Source organism: Cetorhinus maximus, chromosome 3 (assembly GCF_964194155.1).
Source record: "Cetorhinus maximus chromosome 3, sCetMax3.hap1.1, whole genome shotgun sequence".
Classification (NCBI taxonomy): Eukaryota; Metazoa; Chordata; class Chondrichthyes; order Lamniformes; family Cetorhinidae; genus Cetorhinus; species Cetorhinus maximus.
Window position 1 is genome coordinate 10,129,790 of NC_135881.1, and position 27,259 is coordinate 10,157,048.

Sequence of the window (27,259 nt, forward strand, 5' to 3'; positions counted from 1 at the left end):
AGAAAATGTAAACGATTTTGTTTTTTGTTTCTGTGACCTTTTCCTCAGCTCGCTCCGTCAGCCGAGAAAGCAAGCAGGTCAATGCTGCTCCGTGAGCAGCTGCCAGATCGTGTACGCGCTGGTCCAACTATCATACTCAGGACAGAACTTTACGTCCGGCCGGCGGGCGGGCGGGCACACCCCCGACCCGATCGGGCGTAAAATAGTGCGCAGTGATGTCGGGTGAGCGTCCTGACGTCATCGCACACTCGCCTGCCATTAATTAAGAGGCCACCTAAGGTTATTAACAATCCAATTGACAGCGATATTTTGTTGCCTGTGCGATTTTGCACTTGTCGCACGGGCAAAACGGGCAGGCAGCCAGCCAACATTTTCAAAAACTCATCCACGGGCAGGATAAGAGGGGTTAGCAGCATTGACAGTGTCAGTAATAGGCAGCTTGGTACATAGTTTGTTGCTGGTGACTTGTTGGTACTTGGCAGCTTCATCTCTGTTCGGGGCTTCATTCTTAGCATTTCCAGGCTTCATTTCAGGACTCCTTGGTGTGTCCAAGGACCCCAGAGGATTCAAACCGTGTAGACCATTCCAGGCATCAGACAGCCTTCCCTTACCCTGGTAATGGGCATTGCGGTCTCCGCTGATGGCGTCCTCTGAGGAAGAAGAGAGGGGCAGAAGGGAGAGGAGGCCAGATGTCCCTATGCAGATTCCAAAGGAGTGACCGGTGGGAGGAGAGATGCAGGCATAAGGGGCACAGGGCCAGCTGGCAGTCCAAGGCAGAAGGGGGTCACAGAAGATGCCACCATCCTGCTGCCAGGGTTTACAGGCAGCGACGCAGCTACCTCAATATGTCCGAGGTGGAATGCCAAAGGACGCTCCACCTCTCAACGTGAACTCCATTTGTGAAATGATTGGGCCTGAGATCAGCTCCAACTGTGTGGATGGACACCCCATGCCAGTGGCCCTGAAGGTCACAGTGGCCCTCAACTTTTATGCCTCTGGCTCCTTCCAGGGGTCAGTGGGGGGTCTGTGTGGAGTCTCCCAATCAGCTGTCCACAGTAGCATCAAGCTGGTGACAGAAACTCTGTTCAGGTGGGTACTAACATTTATTCTTTACCATATAGACGAGGCCAGCCAGGCTGAGTGAACCAGAGGCTTTGCACAGATTGCTGGGATCCCCTGCATCCAGGGTACCATTGAGTGCACACATGTGGCCATCAAGGTGCCAGCGGGTCAGCCGGGTGCCTTCGTCAACAGGAAGGGCTTCCACTCCATGAACGTGCAGATAGTGTGTGATCACAGGATGCAGATTCTACAAGTCTGTGCAAGGTAACCTGGCAGCTCCCATGAGACACTCCCAGGTGCCGAGGCTCTTCAGTGCTCCAGCCCAACTGGATGGATGGCTGCTGGGTGACAAGGGCTATCCGTTGAAGAGGTGGCTCATGACGCCTCTCCGTAACCCAAGAACAGAGGCAGAGAAGCGTTACAATAGGAGTCATGCCTCCACAAGGGCGGTGGCAGAGTGGACCATAGGTCTTCTCAAGATGCGCTTCCGATGCCTGGACTATTCAGGGGGTGCACTATAATACTCCCCAGAGCGGGTGTCACTGAAAGTAGTTGCATGTTGCGCTCTCCACAATCTGGCACTGGCAAGGGGGGAACCCACTGGAGGAAGAGGATCTTGACACAGTTGCACAGGCCACAGATGATGAATCCAGTAGTGAGTCAGAAGAGGAGCACAGTGAGGAGAGTGCTGAGGGTGTGGAGGCAGACCTCGATCACCTCCAAGGAGGCAGGGACACCAGGGACACCTTGACCCAAAGCTCCTTCAGCTAGGCTGCCAAAGATCTGTTTTCACCTCATGCCAGGGCTGCCGCCTCCATCCCGGATGTCTGAAATGACCCTTTCATTTGAACCCAAAGAACACTCAGTGCCTGTGCAATAAAGTTCAGAGCAACTTGTGTCCAGCATTGCATACTGACATGCCCTGCACCAAAAAAACAAAAAGGTGAAGCATATTCAGGCCATGACGACAAAAACAAAATTTATCTCATTTTGACAATTCCAAACAATTGACATAATCTTCTCTGGTCTTCATTCGCAGACCAGTATAGATAAAGCAAACACAAATGAACATAAAATCACTCAAACTGTCCCTCTTGTGCTTATGGTGCCTTTAACTTACGTTTCTGAGTGCTACTTCTTGGTGACCCCCACCTCGCTGGCACCGGCACTGGGGGCAGCCGGCTGACTCTGCTGTCTTGGCCTCGATGACCTTGGTTGTCATCCTCTGGCCAGTGAACCCTATGCTGAGGGATGGCCAGGGGCACGGCTGGCATCTCCCCAGTCATCGCAGCCACATCAGATGCCACGGTCACTGGCAGAGGGGTGGAGGAGCTGCTGCTGTCATCCAGAGCACCCCGAGAGGAGCCTGCAGGGACAACAAGCAGTTTGTGTGCCAATGTGAGGTCGCTCTGGACCTCCCTGCTCACCACTGATGGACGGACACCTAGCTGGGATACTGGGTGCCTCATCCATCTCCCACACTGACACTGACCACTTGAGTTTAATGCCTGTGTGAGGGCTTGCAGGTCCGAGCGGAATCTCCGGAAACCCTCAATCTGTCCCTGGAGCTGCCTCGCCATGAGAGTCGCCGGTCTCACAGTGGAGGAGGCAGTGTGCTCGGCCATGAGGGTCAGCACAGTGCTCATGATCCGCATGGACTCCTCCATAACGGAGACCATGACACACATACCCTCATGGATCTCTGCCATATCCTCCCGCAATTCTCACTGGATATCCAGCATCTGCCACCTAATGGGTGACTCCAGAGGCTGATCATCAGCCTTCGACTGAGCATCCTCCTGGTCTCCAGCAGCCCTCTGACTGCTGGCACCCTGGGCACTCTCTGCCTCCGCCTGCACCTCAAGTGAGTGTGAAGTACCATCACCAATCTTCACTGAGATACAAGCCGCCGATCTAATGCCCACCGAGGTGCTGGTATCTGCGCTGGTGCCTGCTTCAGAACGCAGGTGTGAAGCAGGTGCAACTGAAGCTTGGTGGTCCTCCAGCATCAGGGGTGGCCCCTCAGGGTCCGCAGAGTGAACACCTGCTTACGAACCTAAAAGGGAGAACAAGGACGTGTCATCAGTTAAAGTCATCACACTGTCACTGTGCATGCCAGGCACCCTGGTGAGACGATGGAGATCTGCATCACGGTGCCATCATCTTTCAATGATCAATGGGGACTCCAGGTTCAAGGCTCCCATCAATCAACACTAGAATGGTTGCACAAGCCGAAAGTCTCACCTCTGAGCACTGCACTCTCACCTTCATCTGGCACCCCTGCTTCCCCACACCCGGTTACACGGGGAGCGTGCCAGCTCTCGAGCTCGAGGGCATCTCGCTCAAACCTGCTGAGCAGCAGGAGATTGGGTGGCCCTCCTCCTGTGCGTGCACTCTGCTTGGTTTTGGCTCGTCTTCTCCTGAAAGGACGGAGGAGCATGGATTAGTCCGCTCTCTACCTGCAGCGCCATTGCAGTCTGGCCAACCCCAGCTGAGGAACACCTCGCAGGGCACATCCGAGTCGTGGCCCTCGAGCCGCAAGGCACTCAGTCCCAGCAGACAGGGCTCACCCCCTTGGCCAGCTCCGGCTCATTGACAGTTGGCACTCAGACTCCAGCACCCCTGAGGTCCAAGGGGAAACAGCCACACCTTAACACTAAACCATGCCAGCACAGTACTCGTCCTTTCTGAGCTCAGCAGGTTATTGAAGTGCTTCCAGCACTGCACTCATGCTGCTCACCAGCGCTGCCACCCGCTCCCCTGCCCTCTTGGTGAGATGCAGTGGCCGCCTCCTCTCATCTCTGGGGACAAGGCAGCCACCTCCAGGAGGAGAGCGAGGCACTCGTCCAAAAAGTGAGGGGGCGACTGCCCATCTGAGCTGCCCTCCTGCCTGCTGTGTCCAGCCACACTTTTTTGTATTCGTTCATGGGATGTGGGCATCACTGGCTAGGCCAGCATTTATTGCCCATCCCTAATTACCCTTGTTCAAGAGGGCATTTTAAGAGCCAACCACATTGCTGTGGGTCTGGATTCACATGTAGGCCAGACCAGGTAAGAACAGCAGATTTCCTTCCCTAAAGGACGTTAGTGGGTCAGATGGGTTTTTATGACAATCGGCCATGGTTTCATGGCCATCATCAGACTTTCAATTCCAGATCTTTATTGAATTCAAATTTCACCATCTGCCGTGGTGGGATTTGAACATGAACTTGGATATTGGAACACACAGTAAAATTTCAAGATTTGCCAATAATACCAATCTTGCAGACATGGCAATCAACTCTGAAAAAGGGAATAGACTAGCAGAATGAGTAGAGGAAATGGCAGATGGAATTTCATCCAGAGAAGTACAAGGTGAAGCATTTTAGCAGAAGGGAGAGGGAGAGGCAATATAGACTCAATGGCACAGTTCAAAAAGAGTGTACAGGAATACAAGGACTTGGGGGTGCTTGTGCACGGATCTTTGATGGTGGTGAGATATATTGAGAGCACAATTAGCAGAGCTTAGAAGGACCTTAGGCTTCATTAATAGAGGCACTGAGTGAAAAAAGCTGGGAAGTTTTGCTGAACCTTTATATAGCTCTGATTAGGTCACACAACTAGAGTATTGCATCCAGTTCTGGTCATCACCCTTCGGGGCTCTGAGGGTGCAGACGAGATTTACTAGAATGGCTCCTTAACTTCGATATTGAGAATGCACAGGAGACGTTCTTCCAGGGGCTGCCTGGGCCGTTTTTAAACAGGCCGCCGGGTCGCCATTGGGCCCGGCGACCAAGAGGCCCCCACCGTTGCTTGGCCCTCCCCGCCCGGTGCGGAGCTGCATTTCGTGCTGGGTGGGCCTTAATTGGCCCGCCAGCGTGAAATCGCGGTTCGGCGCCGATCGTGGGCGCTGGACCTTTTCCCGGCTGCTCCCGGGCCCGCCCGTCTGGCGACCTCAAAATCCTGCCCTCATTGTGTGAGCAATCAAGAACACAGCTTCTATCCTACCACACTATAAGAGCTGAACTTAATTTTTTTGAAGCAAAAGTGATGTTTTCTCATCAGGAGCATTTCTTCCCTGTAATGTGACAATCGGCGCTTTAGCACAGCGCTGCACAATCGTTTAAAAAGATGAGAGCTGCCTCTTGCGGTAAATTAATTTGTGACTGACTGACGGGCATACTCAGGTGAAACACTCACCTTGGTTTCACACCTGTGGACTTGGGTTTGTATCCAGATTGTGCTGTCCGGAGGAAAGACTGCTCTTTCTGATGGTTGTAAGGTTTTAACATAAAAGGAGTTTGGGTAAAGTTCTTCTTGGGTAAAGTAATTCTTTGGCCTGAGTCCACAATCAGGGAATGCCCATAAATCAATAGTAAGTCCTCAGTCTCAATCAGATCGTAAGAATTTTTGGTGTGGGGAATGGAAATATCTGTAGAAGATGGTTCCCTAAAGCTAGGGTTTAACAACAGCTTCATTTATAAAGCGCCTTTAATGTAGTAAAATGTCCCAAAGTGCCTCGCTGAACCGTTATCAGATAAAAATTGGCACTGAGCCATGAGATGGGACGGGTAGGTTGTAAGCAGTGTCTTAAATGAAGGGAGGTCAATGGCAAGCTTTAGGGAGGGAATTCCAAAGCTTGGAGCCTAGATCTGGCCGAGAGAGAAGCTTAAGAACTCTGTCAAATAAGCAGGTGATGAGTTGTACCAAGCAACCCTGGCACCTCTGAGCATTGGTCAGATTCACACATTATTATGATAGAATCTTATAACACAGAAAGAGGCCATTCAGCCCTTAGTACCTTTGCTGACTGTCTCAAAGAGCTACCCAGTTAGTCCCACTCTTGTGTTCTTTCCACATAGTCATGTAATTCTTTTCATTTCAAATGTTTATCCAATTCCCTTTTGAAAGTTGTTGAATTTTATTCAGTTTATTTTCCATCCTTTTAGTCAGTTCATTCCAGATTGCTGTATAAAAATATTTCTCCTTATTTACCCTATCATTTCTATTAAATCTTCCTTTAACCTTATCTGCACTGAATAGAACAATCCCGGCTTCTTTAATCTCTCCACGTAACTAATGTCCCTCATCCCTGGTACCATTCTAGTAAATCTCCTCTGCACCATATCTAACATCCTTGACAACTTTCCTGATATGTGGTGTACAGAATTGGATTCAACACTCCAGCTGAGGCCTAACCAATTAGCCCTTGTTCAGGAGGCTTCTGGCTGTACCTTCCATACTATCTACTGTGTACATGAAAACCAGTCTGCCATACCCATAGATGCACATACTGAACATTGAGGTAAGCAGTAAAGAATTCTGTGGCTGGGAGGGGAAAAGGAAGAGAGGTTAAATCCATGATGCCTCTTGCTTCTTAAAGTTTTGCAGTTGAGAAGGATTACAGACAATGTGTGGTTAATGTACTCTCAACCCCTGATCTCTGCTTTACACCCCAGGGTTTTCAGCCAGTCATGGAACTGCAGCCCAAGGGCAAACAGTGGGTTAAGTTCAATTGACCTTCATGTAACAACTTAATAACCTGGTGACTTGAGGGAGGACTTACCTATTTCTTCCCCAGCGATGAGGTTCTTAGCTCCTACTGATCATTAGTCATTTTATAAGTGCGTAGTTCTTCTATACAAGAGGTAATGATCTGCAAATGTTATGTAATTCGTTACATTATATTAAGTTTTAAGATTTGAAGAAAATTCTAATTTGTACCCTGTCTGGAAGGAGCAGGTAGCTTTAGGCCTGTGATTCCCAAATTTTTTTTTATTCATTCACAGGATGTGGGCTTCGCTGGCTGGGCCAGCATTTATTGCCCATCCCTAGCTGCCCTTGAGAAGGTGGCAGTGAGCTGCCTTCTTGAACCGCTGCAGTCCATCTGGTGTAAGTACATCCACAGTGCTGTTAGGAAGGGAGTTCCAGGATTTTGACCCAGCGACAGTGAAGGAACGGCGATATATTTCCAAGTCAGGATGGTGAGTGGTTTGGAGGGGAACTTCCAGGTGGTGGTGTTCCCATCTATCTGCTGCCCTTGTCCTTCTAGATGGTAGTGGTCGTCGGTTTGGAAGGTACTGTCTAAGGAGCCTTGGTGAATTCCTGCAGTGCATCTTGTAGATGGTACACACTGCTGCCACTGTGCGTCGGTGGTGGAGGGAGTGAATGTTTGTGGATGTGGTGCCAATCAAGTGGGCTGCTTTGTCCTGGGCGGTGTCAAGCTTCTTGAGTGTTGTGGGAGCTGCACTCATCCAGGCAAGTGGAGAGTATTCCATCACACTCCTGACTTGTGCCTTGTGGACAGGCTTTGGGGAGTCAGGAAGCGAGTTACTCGTCACACGATTCCTAGCCTCTGACCCGCACTGTAGCCACAGTATTTATATGGCTAGTCCAGTTCAGTTTCTGGTCAATGGGAACCCCCAGGCTGTTGATAGTGGTGGATTCAGTGATGGTAATGCCATTGAACATCAAGGGGTGATGAATGGATTCTCTCTTGGTGAAGATGGTCATTACCTGACACTTGTGTGGTGTGAACGTTACTTGCCACTTGTCAGCCCAAGCCTGCTTGCTGCATTTGGATACGGATGCTTCCATGGACTCCTTCCAAATCCTTCCATGTCTAGGTTTTCATTGCCTCATGTCTGGGTCTGTTGTAGACTAATACCAGAGATTGATTGGTTAACAACTACATTATTGATATATCACGTGACCCTAGGATGACGGAAGGCGAACTGGGTAAACCTTGGTCTTTTTATCTTGCAACTGATATGTGCACCGCTGCATCTTGGCTGTGACCATATAGTCTATCGTACAGGAGTGATGTACAGTATTTATGATATTCCTTATGCTATGCTTAAATTAAATTTCACTAATAGAAGGGGAAAGTGAAATGATCGCCAACAGTGCTGCATTGCTAGAAGCAAATGGACTACTGACACTTAGTGTATGAGTTTGCACAAGAAACTGTAGTCTGCCAGAACACATGGAACTGCGCCCCATTGTTCAAGTGAGATGGGGAGAAGAACCATTGAAGTTGCATGTATGGTTTTGAAGGCAGATGTAAACCCATTTGATTTCACTCTGTTTATCTTCAACTTTCTGCAGACCATGAGCTGTCTCCCAGCCTTTACACAGCTTAATCAGGCTCCCTTATCCCTTTGAAATGCTCTCAGATCCCAATTTTTCATGAATCTACAACTGGGGGAAAGGAACCACATTCCGTGAACTCTTGAAACACTCAACAAGCAGCTGCCTCACAGAATCTCAAACAAAATGTGTGTATAAAGTTTTAAACGAGTGCAGACCTGTCTCTCATGGAGCAATTTGGGAACTTGGAAGGTGGCCATTTGAGGTGATGCTAATCATTTGAGCAGTAAGCTTTGCCCCACACTGTTGGGGATTTCTGAGCTGAGTGAAAAGGTAAGGAGCTGCAGGTGGACTAAACACTGGACTGCAATATCTTGCTTCAACAATTACAGCCTCATTACAGCCTTGTTCCAAACATGGACAAAAGAACTGAACTCCAGAGGTGAGAGTGACTGTCCTTGACATCAAGTCAGCATTTGACCGAGTGTGGCATCAAGGAGCCCTAGCAAAACTGGAGTCAATGGGAATCTGGGGGAAAACTCTCCACTGGCTGGAGCCATACCTAGCACAAAGGAAGATGGTTGTGGTTGTTGGAGCCAATCATCTCAGTTCCAGGACATCACTGCAGGAGTTCCTCAGGGTGGTGTCCTCGGCCCAACCATCTTCAGCTGCTTCATCAATGATCTTCCTTCCATCATAAGGTCAGAAGTGGGATGTTCACCGATGATTGCACAATGTTTAGCACCATTCCTGACTCCTCAGATACTGAAGCAGTCCATGCCCATAAGCAGCAAGACCTGGACAAGATTCAGGCTTGGGCTGACAAGTGGCAAGTAACATTCACACTACATAAATGCCAGGAAATTACCATCTCCAACAAGAGAAAATCTAACCATCTCCCCTCGACATTCAATGGCATTACCATCGCTGAATCCCCCACTATCAATGTCCTGGGGGTTACCATTGACTAGAAACTGAACTGGACTAGCCATATAAATACTGTGGCTACAAGACCAGTCAGAGGCTGGGAATTCTGCACAGAGTAACTCCCTCCTGATTCCCTAAAATCTACAAGGCACAAGTCAGGAGAGTGATGGAATACTCTCCACTTGCCTGGAGGATTGCAGCTCCTGCAACACTCAAGACGCTTAACACCATCCAGGACAAAACAGCCAACTGGATTGGCACCACATCCACCACTTTCAACATCCACTCCCTCCACTACCGATGTACACTGACAGCAGTGTGTACCATCTACGAGAGGCACTGCAGCAACTCATCAAGGCTCCTTCGACAGCATCTTCCAACCCACGACCACTACCATCTAGAAGGACAAGGGCAGCAGACACATGGGAACACCACCACCTGGAAGTTCCCCTCCAGGCCACTCACCATCCTGACTTGGAAATATATCGCAGTTCCTTCACTGTCGCTGGGTCAAAATCCTGGAACTCCCTTCCTAACAGCACTGTGGGTGTACCTACTCCACATGGACTGTAGAGGTTCAACTAGGCAGCTCACCACCCCCTTCTCCGGGACAATTAGGGATGGGCAATAAATGCTGGCCCAGCCAGCGAAGCCCACATCCCGTGAAAGAATTTTAAAAAAAGTTGTGTGAGTGCCTTCACCACACAGATCACAGTGTTTCAAGGCACAGATCCACCACTACCTCAGGGCAACTCGGGGATGGGTAATGAATACTGGGTCTTGCCAGCAACACTCATATCCTGACAACACATTTGAAAGAAAAACTCACTCAGCCAAGCAAGTGGGAATCGGCAGAGGCCCAGGGCTGGGTTTCAATGCTCTCAGTGGCAATTGTGTGTCCTTTACCATCTTGGACATGAGAAGATGTTTGGAAAGCCTACGAGGTATTCTTTTTACGGATTTTTTTTTTTTAAACCTGCCTAATTACAAACTCATCACCACACTGCAAGCCTGTGATGACAAATGACAAACGTCACTTGTTGAAGATTTGTTGTTAGCTAAATGGCAACGTCTCTAATTAAAAATGAAATGCGCACAGGGAAGTGAGCAAGACTGAATAGGTCAGAATCCGCACCTTGCGCCTCTCGGAAGCTCAGGCCAATAGGAAGAAATTCTGCCCTCAGCCATAAAAGGTCACACAAGCTAAGCTTGCATTGCTTTCAACCACGTTCCCAGTTGCTGCACATCCATTACACAAGGTTGTGATTTGGGGAAAAATTGGCGATTTCTCTTGAGCTGTTGTAGCGTGTTGTATGTCAGGGGTCCTAGCCCCCAGAGCATGGATCTCAGGCAGACATTTGCAAGGTAGGCACTTGCAAACCAGAAGTAAAGTTTCCGGGATTCGCTGAGGCCAGTAATTAGGAAAACCCATTAGAGGCGCTGGCGCCAGTCGAACATCTCTTGGCTCAATTTAAAAGCAGCTTTAGAGAGGCCACAAGAATTAATGGTGTGGGAAATGCAAATATTGAACTCCTGTGGTGAGGAATGCTCATCTGGTGAAGTTATGGCAAATTGTTGGCTTCCCGAAATCCAGATTGGAGCTGTCATTATCATCTTCAGTCAACCACAAAAAGATTTAAAATTTACTTGTATTTAAACCCTGTTTAAGAGGTGCATTATAACTGTGGATTGGTGATAAAAAAAATCTCTTTGCTCCATTCCTTTCCCCATAGGGAGAGATAGTAAGCTTTATGGCCTTTCTGAGTAAACAATGCAATTTAGTACTGCCCACTAAGTGCTGGATAGAGATGAACCCAAAGCAGCAGGAGATATTGGATGGTTTCTTTAGGTGGGTAATTTGTGACTCATTTTATTTTGTGTGTTAACGCAGTTTTTGGTTTTTCTTTTATGTTTAGGTGGGAGGAGATCAACTCATGTCATTTTGCATTGCAAACAAACATGGGAGCATAAATCTTTAGAAATAAAAATGCTTGCAAATGCTAGGAATCTGAAACAAATTCAGAAAATGCTAGGAATATTCAGCAGGTCTTGCACCATCTGTAAAGAGAGAGACATGTTAATGTTTTAGGCATAACATGTCATCAGAACAGGTAGTTAACAATCATTTCTCTCTACAGATGCTAACTGTGCATTTTGAGCATATTTTTATTTTCTATTCCCTTTTTCCTTCATGCTCGAACAGTTTCTCAGTGGGAATTTGGTTCATACAAATGGAATCTATCACATTATCCAAACACTGACTACCCATTTCTCTTTCTGCAGTCTGAAGACTTGGGCACTTGCAGTCAGTACGATATTGGAAGGCAGAGCCGGAGTATGATGCCCAGCGCCAGCTGTGTCTTCCCTGGATTCATGCTACGAAAGCCCTCCTCCGAGACAGACATCGAGAACTGGGCGTCCAAACACTTCAACAAGCACACGCAGGGAATCTTCCGCCGCAAGGTCTCCATCGCCAATATGCTGGCCTGGAGCAGTGAGTCGATCAAGAAGCCCATGATAATGACGGCCGACCGTAATGTGAAGAAGGAAGCATGCGAAGTGTTCAAATTGATCCAGATGTACATGGGTGACCGGCGGGCCAAGGTGGACCAGCTTAACGTGGCGCTGGAGATCGCCACAAAGGGCTGGAGCATGCAGGGCCTGAGGGATGAACTGTACATCCAACTGTGCAGGCAGACTACTGAAAATTTTAGATATGAGAGTCTTGCCAGGGGCTGGGAATTAATGGCCATCTGCCTGGCCTTCTTCCCTCCTACTCCCAAATTTCACTCCTACCTAGAAGGCTATATCTACCGGCATATGGATCCCGTGAATGATGCAAAAGGTAAGCCTCTAATGATTGAAAAAACACCTAAGGGGGCTATCTATAACTTCCATATTTCACAAGAGGACAAAGAGAACCCATTTTTTGCCCCTTCCCTCTTTGAAATAGATAGTGCATTGAAAATGTTTCATTGCTTCTTGTAGATGTGTATATACCAAGTAGAGCTTCAAAATATGCACATACCGTTAGGTCCTCTGCCTGACTATTACTCATTATACTTTGTGAACTGGTGGCTGTGGATGCTGGTCATGGCTTTTTCTTTCTCTGTGATATCTAGTCGTCGCAGGCAGTTACTGCGTAAAAATCATAGCTGCTGTCAGTCCAGGTGTCCCATGTAATGCCTAGAAATGGGAGGGGAAGGATTAAGTGTAGGGGATCCAGGCAGGGGTTGGATCGGACACTGTTGAAGCACTGATGGAACATCCTGGTTTTCATTTTATACTGAGTGTAATGCGTGGGGAGATGGAAAAGGAGGAGGCCATTCAAGTTTATAGGCCCATCCTGCAATTCAGTTAATTCAAGATTGACCTGTACCTCAACTCCATCTCCCTGTCTTCGTTCTGTAACCCTCAATACCCTTACCTGACAAAGATCTATCAATCTGCGTTTTGAAATTTTCAATTGACCCCCAGCAACCACAGCATTTTTTTAGGGGGTGGATGTGGAGATTTCGAGATTTCCACCAGCTTTTGTGTGAAGTGCTTCCTGACATCACCCCTGAAATACCTAATTCTAAGGTCACGCCCCTTTGTTTTGGACCCCCCCCCCCCCCCCCCTCCCAAACCCCCACTAGAGGCAATAGCTTCTATCTATCTACCTTATCAAAGCTTTCATGGTCTTAAATATCTCAAACAGATCACCCCTGCAATGTTTTGAGACTCTCATATGTTTTGGCATCGATATTCTGGGATGCATTCTTCACCTCTTGATTTCTCTGCCTGAAGGTAGGTCTCACCCACAGCCCCAGGTAGGGCAAGGAGGCAGGTCCTGAATCCATCCCAGCCGGAACGAGGATCAAACCCCGTGCAGTTGGCACGAAGATGATCCACACTAGCTGTCCAACTAGCTGAGACAACCGGCCCACTGGGATGTATAATGGATCCTCCAAACTATAAATATTGCTGGACAATAAGAGAACAAATGAGTTTCCTGTTTTTTAAAGACTTAATTTTGATCAAATGCAAAGCCCCTACTACTGGTGAGTAAAATATCTTGAGTGCAATTTGGTCGATAACATCACTAAGTACCGCCCATAACTTTCACTTATTGAATCTCCTAATCAAACTTAGATTTCCCTTAAGGAAAAGGAGTCGCCTCTGCAAATACCTGAAGACAATGTTGTGTTACAACTGAAGATAGACAGCACTATAGAATTAAACAGTTCTGCAGCAGCCTCACCAGAACAGGTCTGCAGTTAAAACATCTGTTTAGTCCTTGTTTAAAACTAATTCTGGCTTCAAGCTATTAGCATTTTTCATTTTAATTGCTTACCTAGTATATAGCATAAGGAGAAAGAGGACTGTATTTATTAGAGTTCAAATCCCACACATATTATTGGCCATAACTCACTGGTGATGAATTAACAGTGCAGCCCACTATTGGACTATAAATCATATCCCACTGCTTCTCATATGCATTCTGCTGGTACCACTCGTGGAGGGCTGCAGATATCAAAATAGTTTTTTGTTCAGGCACAATTTAAATAATTTATTCAAGTGTGTGAAGCAGGACTAATTTTCTACTGAGTCCTAAGAATTTGCCTCTATTAATGCTGCAGAAAACAGTTTTAATAATTGATCTCGGTACTGGTCTATATATCTGTCTCTTTGGCATTTTATGTCCGCCAAATTGCGAAATCCTGATGCTGTGGAATGCACTACTTTCCATTTTTGACCCACGGCACTCCTAGCTATCACTCCAGTACCAAGCAGAGCACGACTAAAGTGCTTGTATCTTGGTGTCCATGGGGCATTTGTGCCACTGTCTCCCAAAGGACGGGTCACATTCAGTCTGAGAGTACCCTGTAAAGATGGGTCTCACAAAATTTGTCATGTTTACATTCAAGACTAAGATCAACAGATTTATTCAGTAAGGATATCAAGTGATATGGATTAAAGGTGGGTAACTTGAGAGGTACAGATCAGTCATGACCGGATTAAATGGTAAAATAGATTCAAGGCGCTGAATGGCTTGCTCCTGTTTCTGTGTTCCTATGGTTGATGTCAGTTGTGTGAGACATGGATTTTGGAACTGACAGTGCAAACATCCCACTGACACCAATATAAACAAGCCTTTGGTTATAGAGCAATCTGGCCTCAATTCTGTGCTACCCAGAGCACACTTTATATTTCCCTCATCAAACACCCTCTCTGAATGATACTGGCAATTAATGCCAAAATCCAGAACGTTTTGTGCTGTTGCACCTTAAATACAGAAGGAGTTAGACTGATCTGGCCAAACCCCCCATAACTGGTACAAGTAAATAAAGATTAATAGTTTGGAAAGGAACTGAGATGAGGTGCATGGGGCTGCTTTGTGTTCACTGATTTACACCAGTTCTAAAGAATTAAGTGGAATGGCAATATGCTCAAAGCACTCAACTCTCCTGGCTCTTCCATTTGCACAGATATTTATAGTTTCAGGTGCAGATTTGGGCACTAGCCAAGATTACCCTAGGGGTGGGAATATAAAATTGTGTATAGGGATGTAGACAAAGTTAAGTGGCAGAATGTGGAGAGATCAATTCTTACAGACTTTGGAGCAACTCGAATGACATCTCATTCCCATTGACTGCCTTTCACAAGTCTGAAGGGTGAATGGGTAAAGAAGCAACAAGGGAAAATGAAGGGAAAGGAAACGCAGAGTACAGATAAATGACAGAGCAGTCCAATAACCAAGTCCTGTTTGGCTGCTAACTGGAAAGTAGTGAAGTGGTTTAAATTGTCCTCGCTGCACTGTTGTCAGCACACACTTCCAGAAACTTTGCAGGCAAAAAAATCTTAAAGCTTAAAACATAGAGGAACAAGTCTATCTCACAACACACTTTGAGATCACTCGCTCCAGCAAACCTGGCCCATAAATGAGCTCTGTAACCAGTTCTTAGAAAATTGTTTGGAGCTGATCCTACTTATTTTAACCCTAAATCCCTGATTTCAAGATGGTGGATAAAGTCTTCATAAGAGTATTGAAGGTAGCTTCCAGTAAAGTCATGGTCGGTGGGGGGCATGTGTTTAAAGCAACCTATTTCATGGTGGCCCAAACGTCCACATCTGACCCCCAATCCTTGAAAATCGAATCCTCACATCCCCAAAATCTCAGTTCTATTTGAACTTCCTACTTGCTGAATTTCAAGAGCCTGGAGATTTGGAAAGTGCTGTTTTAGCACTCAAGGTAAATCTTCAATCAGAACTCTAAAACCTGCAGCTTGAGATATGCAGATTGATCATTACGTGGATTCAAATTTTTTGCAAGTTCCCCAAGGCTCATGCTGCACATCTATGCAGCACGTGGATGCTGAAGTTCAAACACGTCTGCCCAGAATGGGCTATGTGTTGGCACAGAGCCATGCAATATGCAATGTACTTGTCTTCTGAGTTGCTGATACTAGCTGTGTTGCTGTTGGGAAGTACAAAAAAGGAGCAGACCAACATTCTTTCACAGGTATTAAGAACAGAACATTAAAGGGCTTGCAATGCCATCCTTTAATCATGCATCTGAGATAGTCCAGCAGAAAAGGGGTTGAATAGTTAGCCGCCTGCACAAACAAACATCCTTTAGTCCAAACTAAGGGGAATCACCAGTCGTTGGTGGGCACTAACTCCTACCATCCCATCCAAAGATAGCACAGGCAAGAAGGTAAAGACCAGATCATCCACCTGTATTGAGTGAAGAGATGGTGCGTGTTTTTGCGTGAGCAGAACAGGAAGTACCTGGATTGATTCCTCAGTGTGGGCAGAGCTGGTTTCAGCTGGGCTGGTAGTGGTAATAGCACACCTGGCCTTTGCATTGCTGGGTTAGGAGAGGAGAATCACAGAGTTCCTCTTTATGTTTGTTTTTGGGATGTGATCATCACTGGCAAGGTCAGCATTTGTTGCCCACCCCTAATTGCCCTTGAGAAGGTGCTCGGTGAGCCATCTTTTTGAAGCACTACAGTCCATGAAGTGTAGGTACACCCACAGAGCTGTTTGGATCCTGATCTAATTGAATGACAGGTTCATAATCATTTGTGATTTAATTGGATGGTGGAAAAGGCTCGAGGAGCTGAATAACCTGCTCCCTGGTCCCATGTTCCTCATTACTATCCAGCTGGAACTGCGTAAGTTTGTGGGCTTCAGCTGAGGACAAGACTGAGCTCAATTGTGATGCTCACTATGGATCAGAGAGTCTGTCGATTCTTGCCATGAAGGCTCACAAACCAGCTCTGCGAGAGTGACCACTGCCTATGGAAATGTACCTCAGCAAAGGGTCATCTTCAGGTGAGGTGGATAAAAGCAGCTAAAATAAAACAATTTGCAATTAAAACAGATAGTAAATTTGAAACAATCTTTTAGCAGGCAACAGACATGTGGAGTAAACAGTTTACTTTTAATCCAACTGCTGAATGCAGAATTTAATGCAAGAACCATGTAACTCAATCACTTGTCAAAGTATAAATTCCTCATTTGTGTTGTTTATCACAGTCTCATTTATATTTGGGGATAACCATTGCATTCCTGCCTGTTAGAATCATGAGGAATTCATTCTGATTGTCACACAAATACAGCAACAACTTGCATTTACACAGCAAAACATCCTAAGTCACTTAACGGGAGAGATTATCAAACATAATTTGACGCCCAGTCCCCTAAAGCGAAATTAGGACAGGTGACCAAAAGCTTGATCCAAGTTAGATTTAAAGGAGTGTCTTAAAAGAGGAAAGAAAGGTAGAGAGTAAAGAAAAGGAGGAAATTCCTGATCCTAGGGCCCAAAGAGCTGAAAGTGCAGCCAAAGGTGGAGTGATTAAAATTGGTGTTGCACAGGAGGCCAGAACTGGAAGAATGCAGGGATCTGAGAGGGTTGTCGGTCTGGAAGGTGTTGCAGAGCTGGGGAGCGGTGAGGCCATAGAGAAACCAAGGATGGCAATTTAAAATTGAGGCATTGCTGGGCCAGGAACCAATACAGGTCAGTGATGTTTGGTGAATAAGACTTTGTGTAAGAATTTCAAAAATAATGGAGCCTGTAACCTAACTCACTGTAAGGCTATGAAAATTTAGACTACTTACTTTATTTTTAAATGAATAAGTGGCTTCTAAATCTGTCATATATATGAACATGCGAATTAGGATCAGGAGTAGGCCCAGGCCCCGGCCCCTCGAGCCTGCTCCACCATTTGATAAGATCATGGTTGATCTGATATGGCCTCAACTCTATTTTCCTGCCTACACCCTATACCCTTAGATTCCTGACTGACAAGGGAGTCAATCTAACTCAACCTTAAAAATATTCAATGATCCAGCCTCAACCACTCTCTGGGGAAGAGAATTCCACAGACTAACGACCCTCTGAGAGAAAAAAAACTCTCCTCATCTCCATCGTAGACCCCTTATTTTTAAACTGTGAACCCTAGTTCTAACCTGTCCCTTAAGGAGGGCATCCACTCTGTCAAATTGAAGTGATCTATGTGAAATGTCCCCAATAATTCCCTGCCACCCCCACAATTCCAATTGTGTCAGAAGGAACTACTGCAGTGAAACAACTGTGGAATTTCAGTTCATTACACATTGTAGCTCTATGCCTTCCCATAGTGACATGACTGAGATTCAACAAACTCATATCCTACTGCTCTAACTGTTGTGTCACCCATTTTTCTATATTTAAACTAAATTAATATCTTGATTAGATCCTCAATCTGTAACTCGTTTTCAGCTATGCTTTGCTATACTTATAGACAAGCTAAATCACTTGAGTTACAGTTTGGATGTTAATCTAGTGTACTCATTCTATATATAAACCATCTGAGCCTTCTTGATTAGATTCTAGCCTGTAACTCATTCGAAGGTAACCATTATTCTACATATAAACCATCTGAATCCTTCGATTAGATTCCATTCTGTAACTCACTCTTGGGTATCCATTATTCTATATACAGTGAAATTTTTATTATCCGGGTGGTGCTGGTTACTCAAAAATACCAATTTATGGAGAGCTCCGTTTACCAATGGAATCTATCACAATACTTGTATCATGAATTAATATGCAAGTACTCAGGAAGTAAAGAACAGTATTCTTTTTACTTCTAACCTTCAACAATACATTAAGGCAGAAAGTATGAAATTAGGCAGTGTGCAGGTACGGGTTCCAGATAACTTCTTAATTGCTTCCGATTGGGAAAGTGATGACTTGTATTAAGGGAACATCAGAAATTCCGGTTTGTAGAGAATTCCAGTTGGTAGAGTGCCAGATAACATAAAGTTTACAATATATAAACCATCTGTGGTGGGTTTTAGATTCCAATCTGAAGCTTGTTCACGGGGTAATCCATTATTCTATATGTACCATGTTTTTGACTGTATTGCCTTGGAAGGATCTTAGCATAATCTATATTAAAATGTTGCCCTTAACTTTTATTTAGCTCTCAAGGTTAAATTAATTAAATAATCAAGCGCTAGGGGGTGTGTATTTAACCAGATGGATCAGTTGGTGAAATGGTGCTTCTCCTGTACCACTTCAACTTGAGACAATAGAATTAATTTAAACCTTCCTGTGAATCATCCAAACTCACTATATTAGGAAAGTCAAAACAAAAACAGAAACAGAAATACCTGGAAAAACTCAGCAGGTCTGGCAGCATCGGCGGAGAAGAGCACAGTTGACATTTCGAGTCCTCATGACCCCTCAACAGAACATCACCTTGTTGAGGGGTCACGAGGACTCGAAACGTCAACTGTGCTCTTCTCCGCCGATGCTGCCAGACCTGCTGAGTTTTTCCAGGTATTTCTGTTTCTGTTTTTGTTTTGGATTTCCAGCATCCGCAGTTTTTTGTTTTTATATTAGGAAAGTCTATTGTTTGAGCTCTGTAGGAGCAAGATTTAAGGAATCCTCATGCAGGGCAGCCACAGATAGAGTTAATTAGTCAATCCTCAGACAGGGAGTGTTGGGAAAAGTTTAGCAGCCAAGCTGCTGGTTTCCTATCCAGCTAAGGAAGAAAGAAGGGAAGAATAAATAAAAATATGATCTCAGTTCAGGAGGTTTGTAGCGGGAAACAGGCAGAGAGTCTGAGTGAAATAAAAGCAAAATACTGCGGATGCTGGAAATCTGAAACAAAAACAAAAATTGCTGGAAAAACTCAGCAGGTCTGACAGCATCTGTGGAGAGGAAGACAGAGTTAACGTTTCTCTTCTTCAGAACTAAAGAGAAATGGAAATGTGGTGAAATATAAGCTGTTTAAGGGGGATGGGACAGGTGGAGCCGGATAGAGGGCCAGTAATAGGTGGAGGCAAAGGAGAGATTGACAAAGATGTCATAAACAAAAGGTCAAAGGGGTGTTGACGGTGATGATGTTAGCTAAAGGATGTGCTAATGGTGACATTAAGGGTAGAATGCAGGATGAGCAAGTGACAGATGGCCCTAGTGGGGGTGGGTGGGGGTAAGGGATCAAAATAGTCTAAAAGGTGGGATGAAACAATGGATGGAAATAAGTTTTAAAAATAATAATATAAATAGGTGGGAAAAGAAAAATATATATATAAAAAGTATATAATAATTATTAGAAAAAAGGGATCAAAAAAAGGGGTGGGGATGGAGGAGAGAGTTCATGATCTGAAGTTGTTGAACTCAATGTTAAGTCCAGAAGGCTGTAAAGTGCCTAATCGGAAGATGAGGTGCTGTTCCTCCAGTTTGCGTTGAGCTTCACTAGAACATTGCAGCAGGCCAAGGACGGACATGTGGGCATGAGAGCAGGGTGGTGTGTTGAAATGGCAAGCAACAAGAAGGTCTGGGTCATGCTTGCGGAGAGAACGAAGGTGTTCTGCAAAGCGGTCACCCTGTCTGCGTTTGGTCTCTCCAATGTAGAGGAGACCACATTGGGAGCAGTGAATGCAGTAGACTAAATTGAGGGAAGTGCAAGTGAAATGCTGCTCCACTTGAAAGGAGTGTTTGGGCCCTTGAACGGTAAGGAGGGGGAAAGTAAAGGGGCAGGTGTTGCACCTTCTGCAGTTGCATGGGAAGGTGCCATGGGAGGGGGTTGAGGTGTAGAGGGTGATGGAGGAGTGGACCAGGGTGTCCCAGAGGGAACCGTCAGAGTGAGCTGTTACCCCTTAGCTACTGCTAACCAGTGTCAGGAAGAGTACTGATTATGTAAGTTATATTTAACCCACAACCAGTAACAACAAGGAACGTATTGTTATTTTCTGTGTTACTATGAGTATTCCTGAATTAAGTTGGTACAGTGATGTTTACTTTGTTCTTCTCATTCATTTCCTGATTGTAAACTAAACTTACTAATTGATTAACACAGGCCTTGCCTCACTAATGTGTTGATCAGAAGATAGGTGAAGCACATGTGACAGCATCTGTGATATTACAGCATTCAGTATAACAAAAGGTTTCATTGCTCTGACCCTGTAGGTTATGCAATTGTATGACTAGACAATGGCAGTAAAAGTAAACCCTTGATCAGACCTGTGTATCTGAACCCAGAAGAATATCTAGTGCAGGCCTGAAGTTTGTAATAATAAATCACCTGAACTCAATTAGATTCCAACTTTGAAATCTCTTCCAACTATTATTTTACGCAGTACGTATCACTTAAAAGAAATAAATATCCAAACTGCTCTCAGCTATAAAACATCACTTGCGCACCTGCTTTCGAGTCTGCCCAACCAGACATGGATGTTAAAATCAATGACATGTTTCTGTTGCAAATAATCTCGAGTAATGGAGAGGCAGTGCTGTCATTTTGGTGATTGTTATATTTTTACCCAACTGTTCTCTTGTTTTTACTGATAGATCCTGTTCAGACAACCTTTCAACTTAGTTGTGTAAATTATTTGTTTAAAATATACCTTTGGGGAGAGAGGGATCACAAGACCTTTTGAAATTGCATTTCATCGCATTGCAATGCTTTTGCCATTTTTATAATTTAAACTATATGACTCAGATGTTGAGATTTGAGGTGGAGGCTGAAAGGTATGGTATGTTTTTCTAAAGTGGGAAATGGCACTCAAGAGTAAAATACCTATCTTGCATTTTTAAAGTGTAAATTTTGTAACTGGAGAATCTAATTCAGTTTCAAACGTGAATTTAAAAGGTGAATTCAATGTGCCTGAGACTGTACATTTCTGCTTTCTGCCTCTCCTTTGTTCTGAGGTCTAATTTTCATACTTGCTGTTCCATCTTTCTCATTGAAATCCTAATCTGTAAAACAATGGAAAATCAATAGGTTTCAATAGCAATCTGGGACCCCTTGAATGAACATTAAAAATCAATTCCATTGCTTGCCCTTGAAGAAGGAGAAGCCTTTCAGACAGTCCTTGTTCGACATCTCTGCTAACATTTACCACCGTGACACAGAACAAGGCCACAATTAACAATTTAACCGTTTTGCTGCCAAAAAGGGGTTTGATTTCTCCCAAGACTCTTCCTCGCCTAAGCAATTTACTCAATGTCCTTGACACTTGTTTTTTTTTGTGTGTGTGTGTGTGTGTTAGCCGTGGCTCAGCAATAGCATTCTCTGCTCTGCGTCAGAAGATTGTGGGCCTAGTACCCACACCAGAGATAGGAGCATGTAAGCCTGACATTTCCAGTGCAGTAGCACTAAGGAAGTACTGTCGGAGATGCTGTCTTTCAGATGAGATATTAAATCAAGGCCCCAGGTAGATGTAAACAAGCCCATGGGACAATTTTGAAAAAGAGCGGGGGAGTTCTCCCCAGGTGTCTTGGCCAATATTTATTCTCGGCCAACAGCACTAAAGCAGATTATTTTGTCAATATAATATTGCTATTTGTGGGATCTTGCTGTGTGCAAATTGGCTGCCAGGTTTCCTATATTACATCAGTTACTGCGCTTCAGAAGAACTTAATTGGTTGTAAAGTGATTTGGAATGTCCTGAGGTATAAGTTTGATTGTAATAATGTGTAGCTTTAGATCTGTTACTGATCTAATTAAAATATGATATGAATTTGCAATGGTCAAATGTGCCTTTTAGCTTGAAGATGTGGAAACTATCATGCTCAGGGAAGTAGTGATTTCCACCCCCCCCCCCCCGCCGGCCCTAACTAATAGCAAAGACCATCCAGCATTGCAGCTTGAGTTATAGAAGTACAAACAGCAATGTTTTGGCTTAGAGCAAGGTTTCCTTCTCAGATCGTGCACAAGAAACCAAAAATAGAAAGGGGCAATACAGTAGGACACAGCACTGGATAATCACTGCATTATGCAGCAGGGATAAAGAGTTTACATCTTACAAATTGTCTTGAGTTCACTGCACAGAGACACCAGCACTTCCCCTGTAAAGAGGCAGATTCCAAGACAGCATAGCTCCTTTCTGCAGCCTGCTTCAGAGTGATATTAACAGTGGTCTGGAAGAAGATAGTTGAATTCAGGAATATTCTGGAATGGAAAGAATCTCTACAACATAGATTGGAAGAAGTTGAATGTCTGAACAGAAAGAGTAGGCGTATAGAGTCAACAAAGAAAGGAAAGAAGTATTTTCTGAATGTGACTATAGTGGTACCAGCCCAGGTACTTTGATCAGTGTACTTGACAATAGAGCAAACTAAGAAAAGGATTCCAGATGTGCTGAAGGATAAGAAAAATTGAGGAAAGGCAGTTTGTTTTTTTTTTTGGAAAAAAAATTTCGAGGTGGCCCAGTTGCAGTTTCCACGAAATGAATCGGTGACATTTATCCAGGTGATTGAACACAGCGGTAGAGGGCTCAAATACTTGGGGATACAAGTTTAAAATGAGAACTTTTAAGAACCGGGGTGGAGGTCGAGTAGAGCTTTTTCACCCAAAGATGCGACGTAACTAGCAGAGGATGTTAATAGTTCATGATTTCAGGAGACAGTTAGATGTGTCTTAGACTTAGAAGAGACTAAGCAACATCATGAGGAGGCGGTAGATGTGGCTGAAAAATGGACTGGCTTTGCTGCCCACTGGCCTTTACATATTCGTAAAAATTCTTCCAATATGTAGATCCTGCCATTTGCAGCAGCTTCATAGTCTTCACTGGAGTTGCATGGTTTGCGCCTCCTGTTCATTTAGTCGGGGATCTACTGATCTTGAAGCAATTAAGTACATTTTCCTTAAGACCCAGTTTGATCCACAATTTTCACCTGTGCTAACTACTGCTGGGATACAGTTCTCTGAACATATAGCACCCTCCTCTATTTCACCACATGTCTGCTCTGTATGTGCGAGCCTGGACAATGATCCCCAGTTAGTGGTTAAAGCTACTAGATTATGATTGCTGAGAACGTCAGAGATGAGCCTGTGCTCAGTTAATGCCCAGAGATGCACACTTTCCAACAAGGGTAACTGAACAGACGTTAGCCCCCTGTTCCCTTTCCCAGGGGTTCAGAGCCCAAATGCAATTTCTGTTTCTGGTCAGGCCAGACCTGTGATCAAGAGGTGGAATCTCCGTGTGGTTCAGCTTTGTAGAACACTGTCTATTAACCCACCCCGTCATTAGTGGAGGTGTTTCAGAAGTGTTTAATGATCCTGGCAGTGAGCTGACATGCCTGTGTTTTATGCTGCTCCCTTGTGAGCGTAGATTCTTGCAGTTCATCAGAATCCCTTTCCCCAATGCCCTCGCTCACCACCTCCACAACATCTGTTCTGACAGAGTCGCTGTCCACATGAGGACTACATTGTTCCACATACATACACAGTGTTGCGAAATCAGCGCTTTTTCCAAGAAATACAAGACGACTTTTGTTCTGTTTTGTGCCAAGTAGGCTGTAAACAGGCACAAAATGAGCTTTTTGTTGTTGCCCTCTTGACCATTTCAAGCTTTTTATATTGCAGCTTATTTATGTCATTTACAAAAGTTATTCAAAGTTGCCAAATTTTAATTTTAGCTATGAGCTAAGGAAATGATGTGCTGCCCACAGATTATAAAGACAGGGTTTTGCATAGAGTATGTTATTGTACTTATTCTACACTCTGTGTTCCTTGCTGCTTAGAGTCTGTGCTTAATATTGCCAACAGTCATTTCTAGATTAAAATGTCATATTGTAAAATGCCACTTTGATTTCTTTTACAGCATGGTCAGTCCTTGTGGGTTCTCTCTATGAAATGGGTATGACTTGACCTACCAAGTCACAGCGGTATATCGCTTTCCATTTTATATCGGTTCTGCTGAATCTGTGCCCTACCATGTCAAAGATTGAGGAGTAACATGGAATGCAGTTTATTCAATAAATAGACTTCCAATTATAAAGGAACGTTCACAACTTCAGGATATACCAAAGTGCTTGACACTGGAGTACTTTTGAAGTGTTATTGACTCTTACAATGTTAGGAACATGACAGCCAATGTCACACGGCATTGTCCCACAAATAATACTGAAATAAATGACCAGATCAAGTGTTTTAGATGTTGGTTTAGACGACAGTGTTAGCCAGGATACCGGGGAGAGCACCCCATGCGCGTCTTTGAAATTGCGCCGTGGGCTTGTTTTAAGTCCACCTAAGAGGGGAGGTGCGGCCTCAGTTTAACACCTCATCTGAAAGACAGCACCTCTGCCAATACAGCACTGCCTCAGTACTGCACTGGGAGTTTCAGCCCTAGCTTTCATGCTCAGTCGCTGGGTTGGGACTTGAACTTAAAACTATCTAACTCAGTGACAAGAGTACTGCTGCCCACTGACCCATGGCTGACACCTAGTTAATGGCCTCAGAGCCAGTTTTGAGGTGCGGGTTGGTTGTGGGGTGATGGTGATAATGGCCGAGTTGCCTGATGTTCTTTGTGGGAGAGGCTCCCCGACAATGAAGTAATGCTGAGAACTAACACAGTGACATCTTTAAAAGTCACAAACCGCAAAAATGTGGAAGTAGATTTTCCGACTGGTTGCTAGTCAAACTTTGTGTTATTAGCACCTGCTCAACATTAAAATTTGAGCTAGGGATGATATCAGGAAGCACTTCTTCTCACAAAAGATAGTAAATATCAGGAACTCCTTTTCACCTGCCCACTTCCCACCCCCCCACCCTACCCCCCACCCTACCCCCCACACACACACCCCACACACACACACACACACACACACACTCCCCACACACACATACACACACACATACACGCACACACCACACACACACACACACACACACACACACATACACGCGCACACACCCCACACACACACACCCCACACACACACACCCCACACACACACACACACACACATACACAGACACACACACACACACACACACACACACACACACACACAACTAAAAAAGCATCTGAGTTTAGGGGTCAGTTGGAAATCTCAAAAGTGAGATGAATAGATTTTTATTAGGCAAGCATATTAAGGTTTAAGGAACCTTAAACGTTGAGAGTTGAGTTAAGATGCAGAACAGCCATGATCTAATTGAATGTTGGAATAGGCTTGAGGGGCTGAATGGCCTCTTCCTGTTCCTTTGTACACATGATGCTGTGGAACCAGCTTCATAGTACAGGAGGGCTCCTATTCCGTGTTGCACCTGGCAGTTGGAGTTCATGTGGAAGGGCAAATCATGTGTAAACTGCCCTAAAAAAGTGCGATGGAGAAATTTTAATGGACTGTGTCACAATTTGAGAATTCAGTTCTGCACTGGCACTGGCACTGCCTGCGCAGTCAGGTCTGCTCTGGCACTGCTCTGGCACCAATTCTGCGCTAGCACTGCCTGTGTAGCTCTGAGCAAGTGCTGCAGTGTTGGAGGTGCCATCTTTGCAATGAGACATTAAACCAAATTCCAGCTTGCCCTCTTTAAAAAAAAAATAACAGATTATCTGTTTGGTATCAGATTGCTGTTTGTGGGAGCTTGCTGTGCATGATTTGGCTGTCGTGTTTCTTACGTTACAACAGTCACTACATTTCACATTTACTTCATTGTATGTAAAGCGCTTTGGGATTTACTGAGATTGTAAAAGGCACTGTACAAATTATTTTTGAAAACTGTAGGTTAGGCCCAGTAACATGAAAAATGGTTACTGTAGTACTTATTAGTGTCCTGATCAGTGGACATCAGTATGCCTGAACGAAAATGACAGCTACCATCTGTAACACTCTGCTCCCTCAGGCCTGTGGGATGCTGCCCTTTAGTATGGCAGTTGCTACCCATCTCTAGCCACCATCCTTGCTGCAGGTTTCTATACGCCCAGCGCTACTGCCACTTAAGATCATTCAGGCAGTGCTATGCTGAGCTCCTCTCAGTTGTCAGATATTTTATGTTATGGTAGATTATACTCCTCAAGGGGTTTGCTTTGAACACTTGCTGACTAACAAAAGCAGGAGTTTTTTTTTTCAGTTAAACTAATCAGAATATGAGCCTCCAGCATTTGTTTCCACTTCCCCAGTCAGGGAACTCCGCTCAAAAATCTGTCAAAACGTGCCATTACAAATATGTTCCTTCATAACAGTAGAATTATGGTGACTACCAAGCTATCTATGTATATGAACAGGAGTAGGCCATTTTTTTTCCTTTTCAAATTGCACCACGATATTTAATTTGTTTGCGGAATGTGGGTGTTGCTGACGAGATTCGCGTTTACTGTCTACTGCTAGCTAGGCCCTTTCGGAGGGCAAGTCAAGATCCAACCACACTGTGGTTAGTCTGTACCGGGTACGGTCAACAAACTTCTTTCCCTAACCAGTGAATCAGCTGGGTTTTTAACAACAATCTAGTCGCCACAACTGCTACTGGTTTTTTAATTCCAGATTTATTTAATTGATTAGGTGAATTTAAAATCCCCAGTTGCCATGGTGAGATTTGAACTAGTGCCCCTGGATCATTAGTCCAGTGTTCAGGATTACTTCTAGTCCAGTGGCATAACCACTGCTGTAGCCAGAGCAGCTCTACCATTTTAAATGCAGTTCCCTGCTCTTTCTCTTTTATCCCTCAGTGAGCTTACTTAAGCCTCAACCTCCCTTTTAAGCACCTCACTTGATTCTGCAACTCTGGCTGCCTGGAACAATGCATTTCACATTCTCCATGAGTATCTGTGCAAAGGTATTTTTCTAGGATTTGCTTTTGATCAACTTATTTCTAATTTTAAGAGCATGTTCCCTCTCTCTGAATCCTCCACTAGAAGGAAGAGTCATTTCTGGTCTACCTTGTCAATTCCTTTCATTATTTTGAGCTCCGCCGATTATCTCTTAACATCCTCATCT

At 44.9% G+C, this 27,259-nt stretch overlaps 1 protein-coding gene across 3 annotated transcripts in view; it reads left to right on the top strand.

Moving 5' to 3' along the window:
* arhgap39 (Rho GTPase activating protein 39) overlaps positions 1 to 27,259 on the top strand; it is a 519,668-nt gene that overhangs the window by 349,288 nt on the left and 143,121 nt on the right. For all 3 annotated transcript variants that reach the window (XM_078536328.1, XM_078536320.1, XM_078536324.1), the window contains one exon: positions 11,341 to 11,902. In XM_078536328.1, the coding sequence (XP_078392454.1) occupies positions 11,341 to 11,902 (562 nt within the window). The remainder of the gene's footprint in view (positions 1 to 11,340; positions 11,903 to 27,259) is intronic.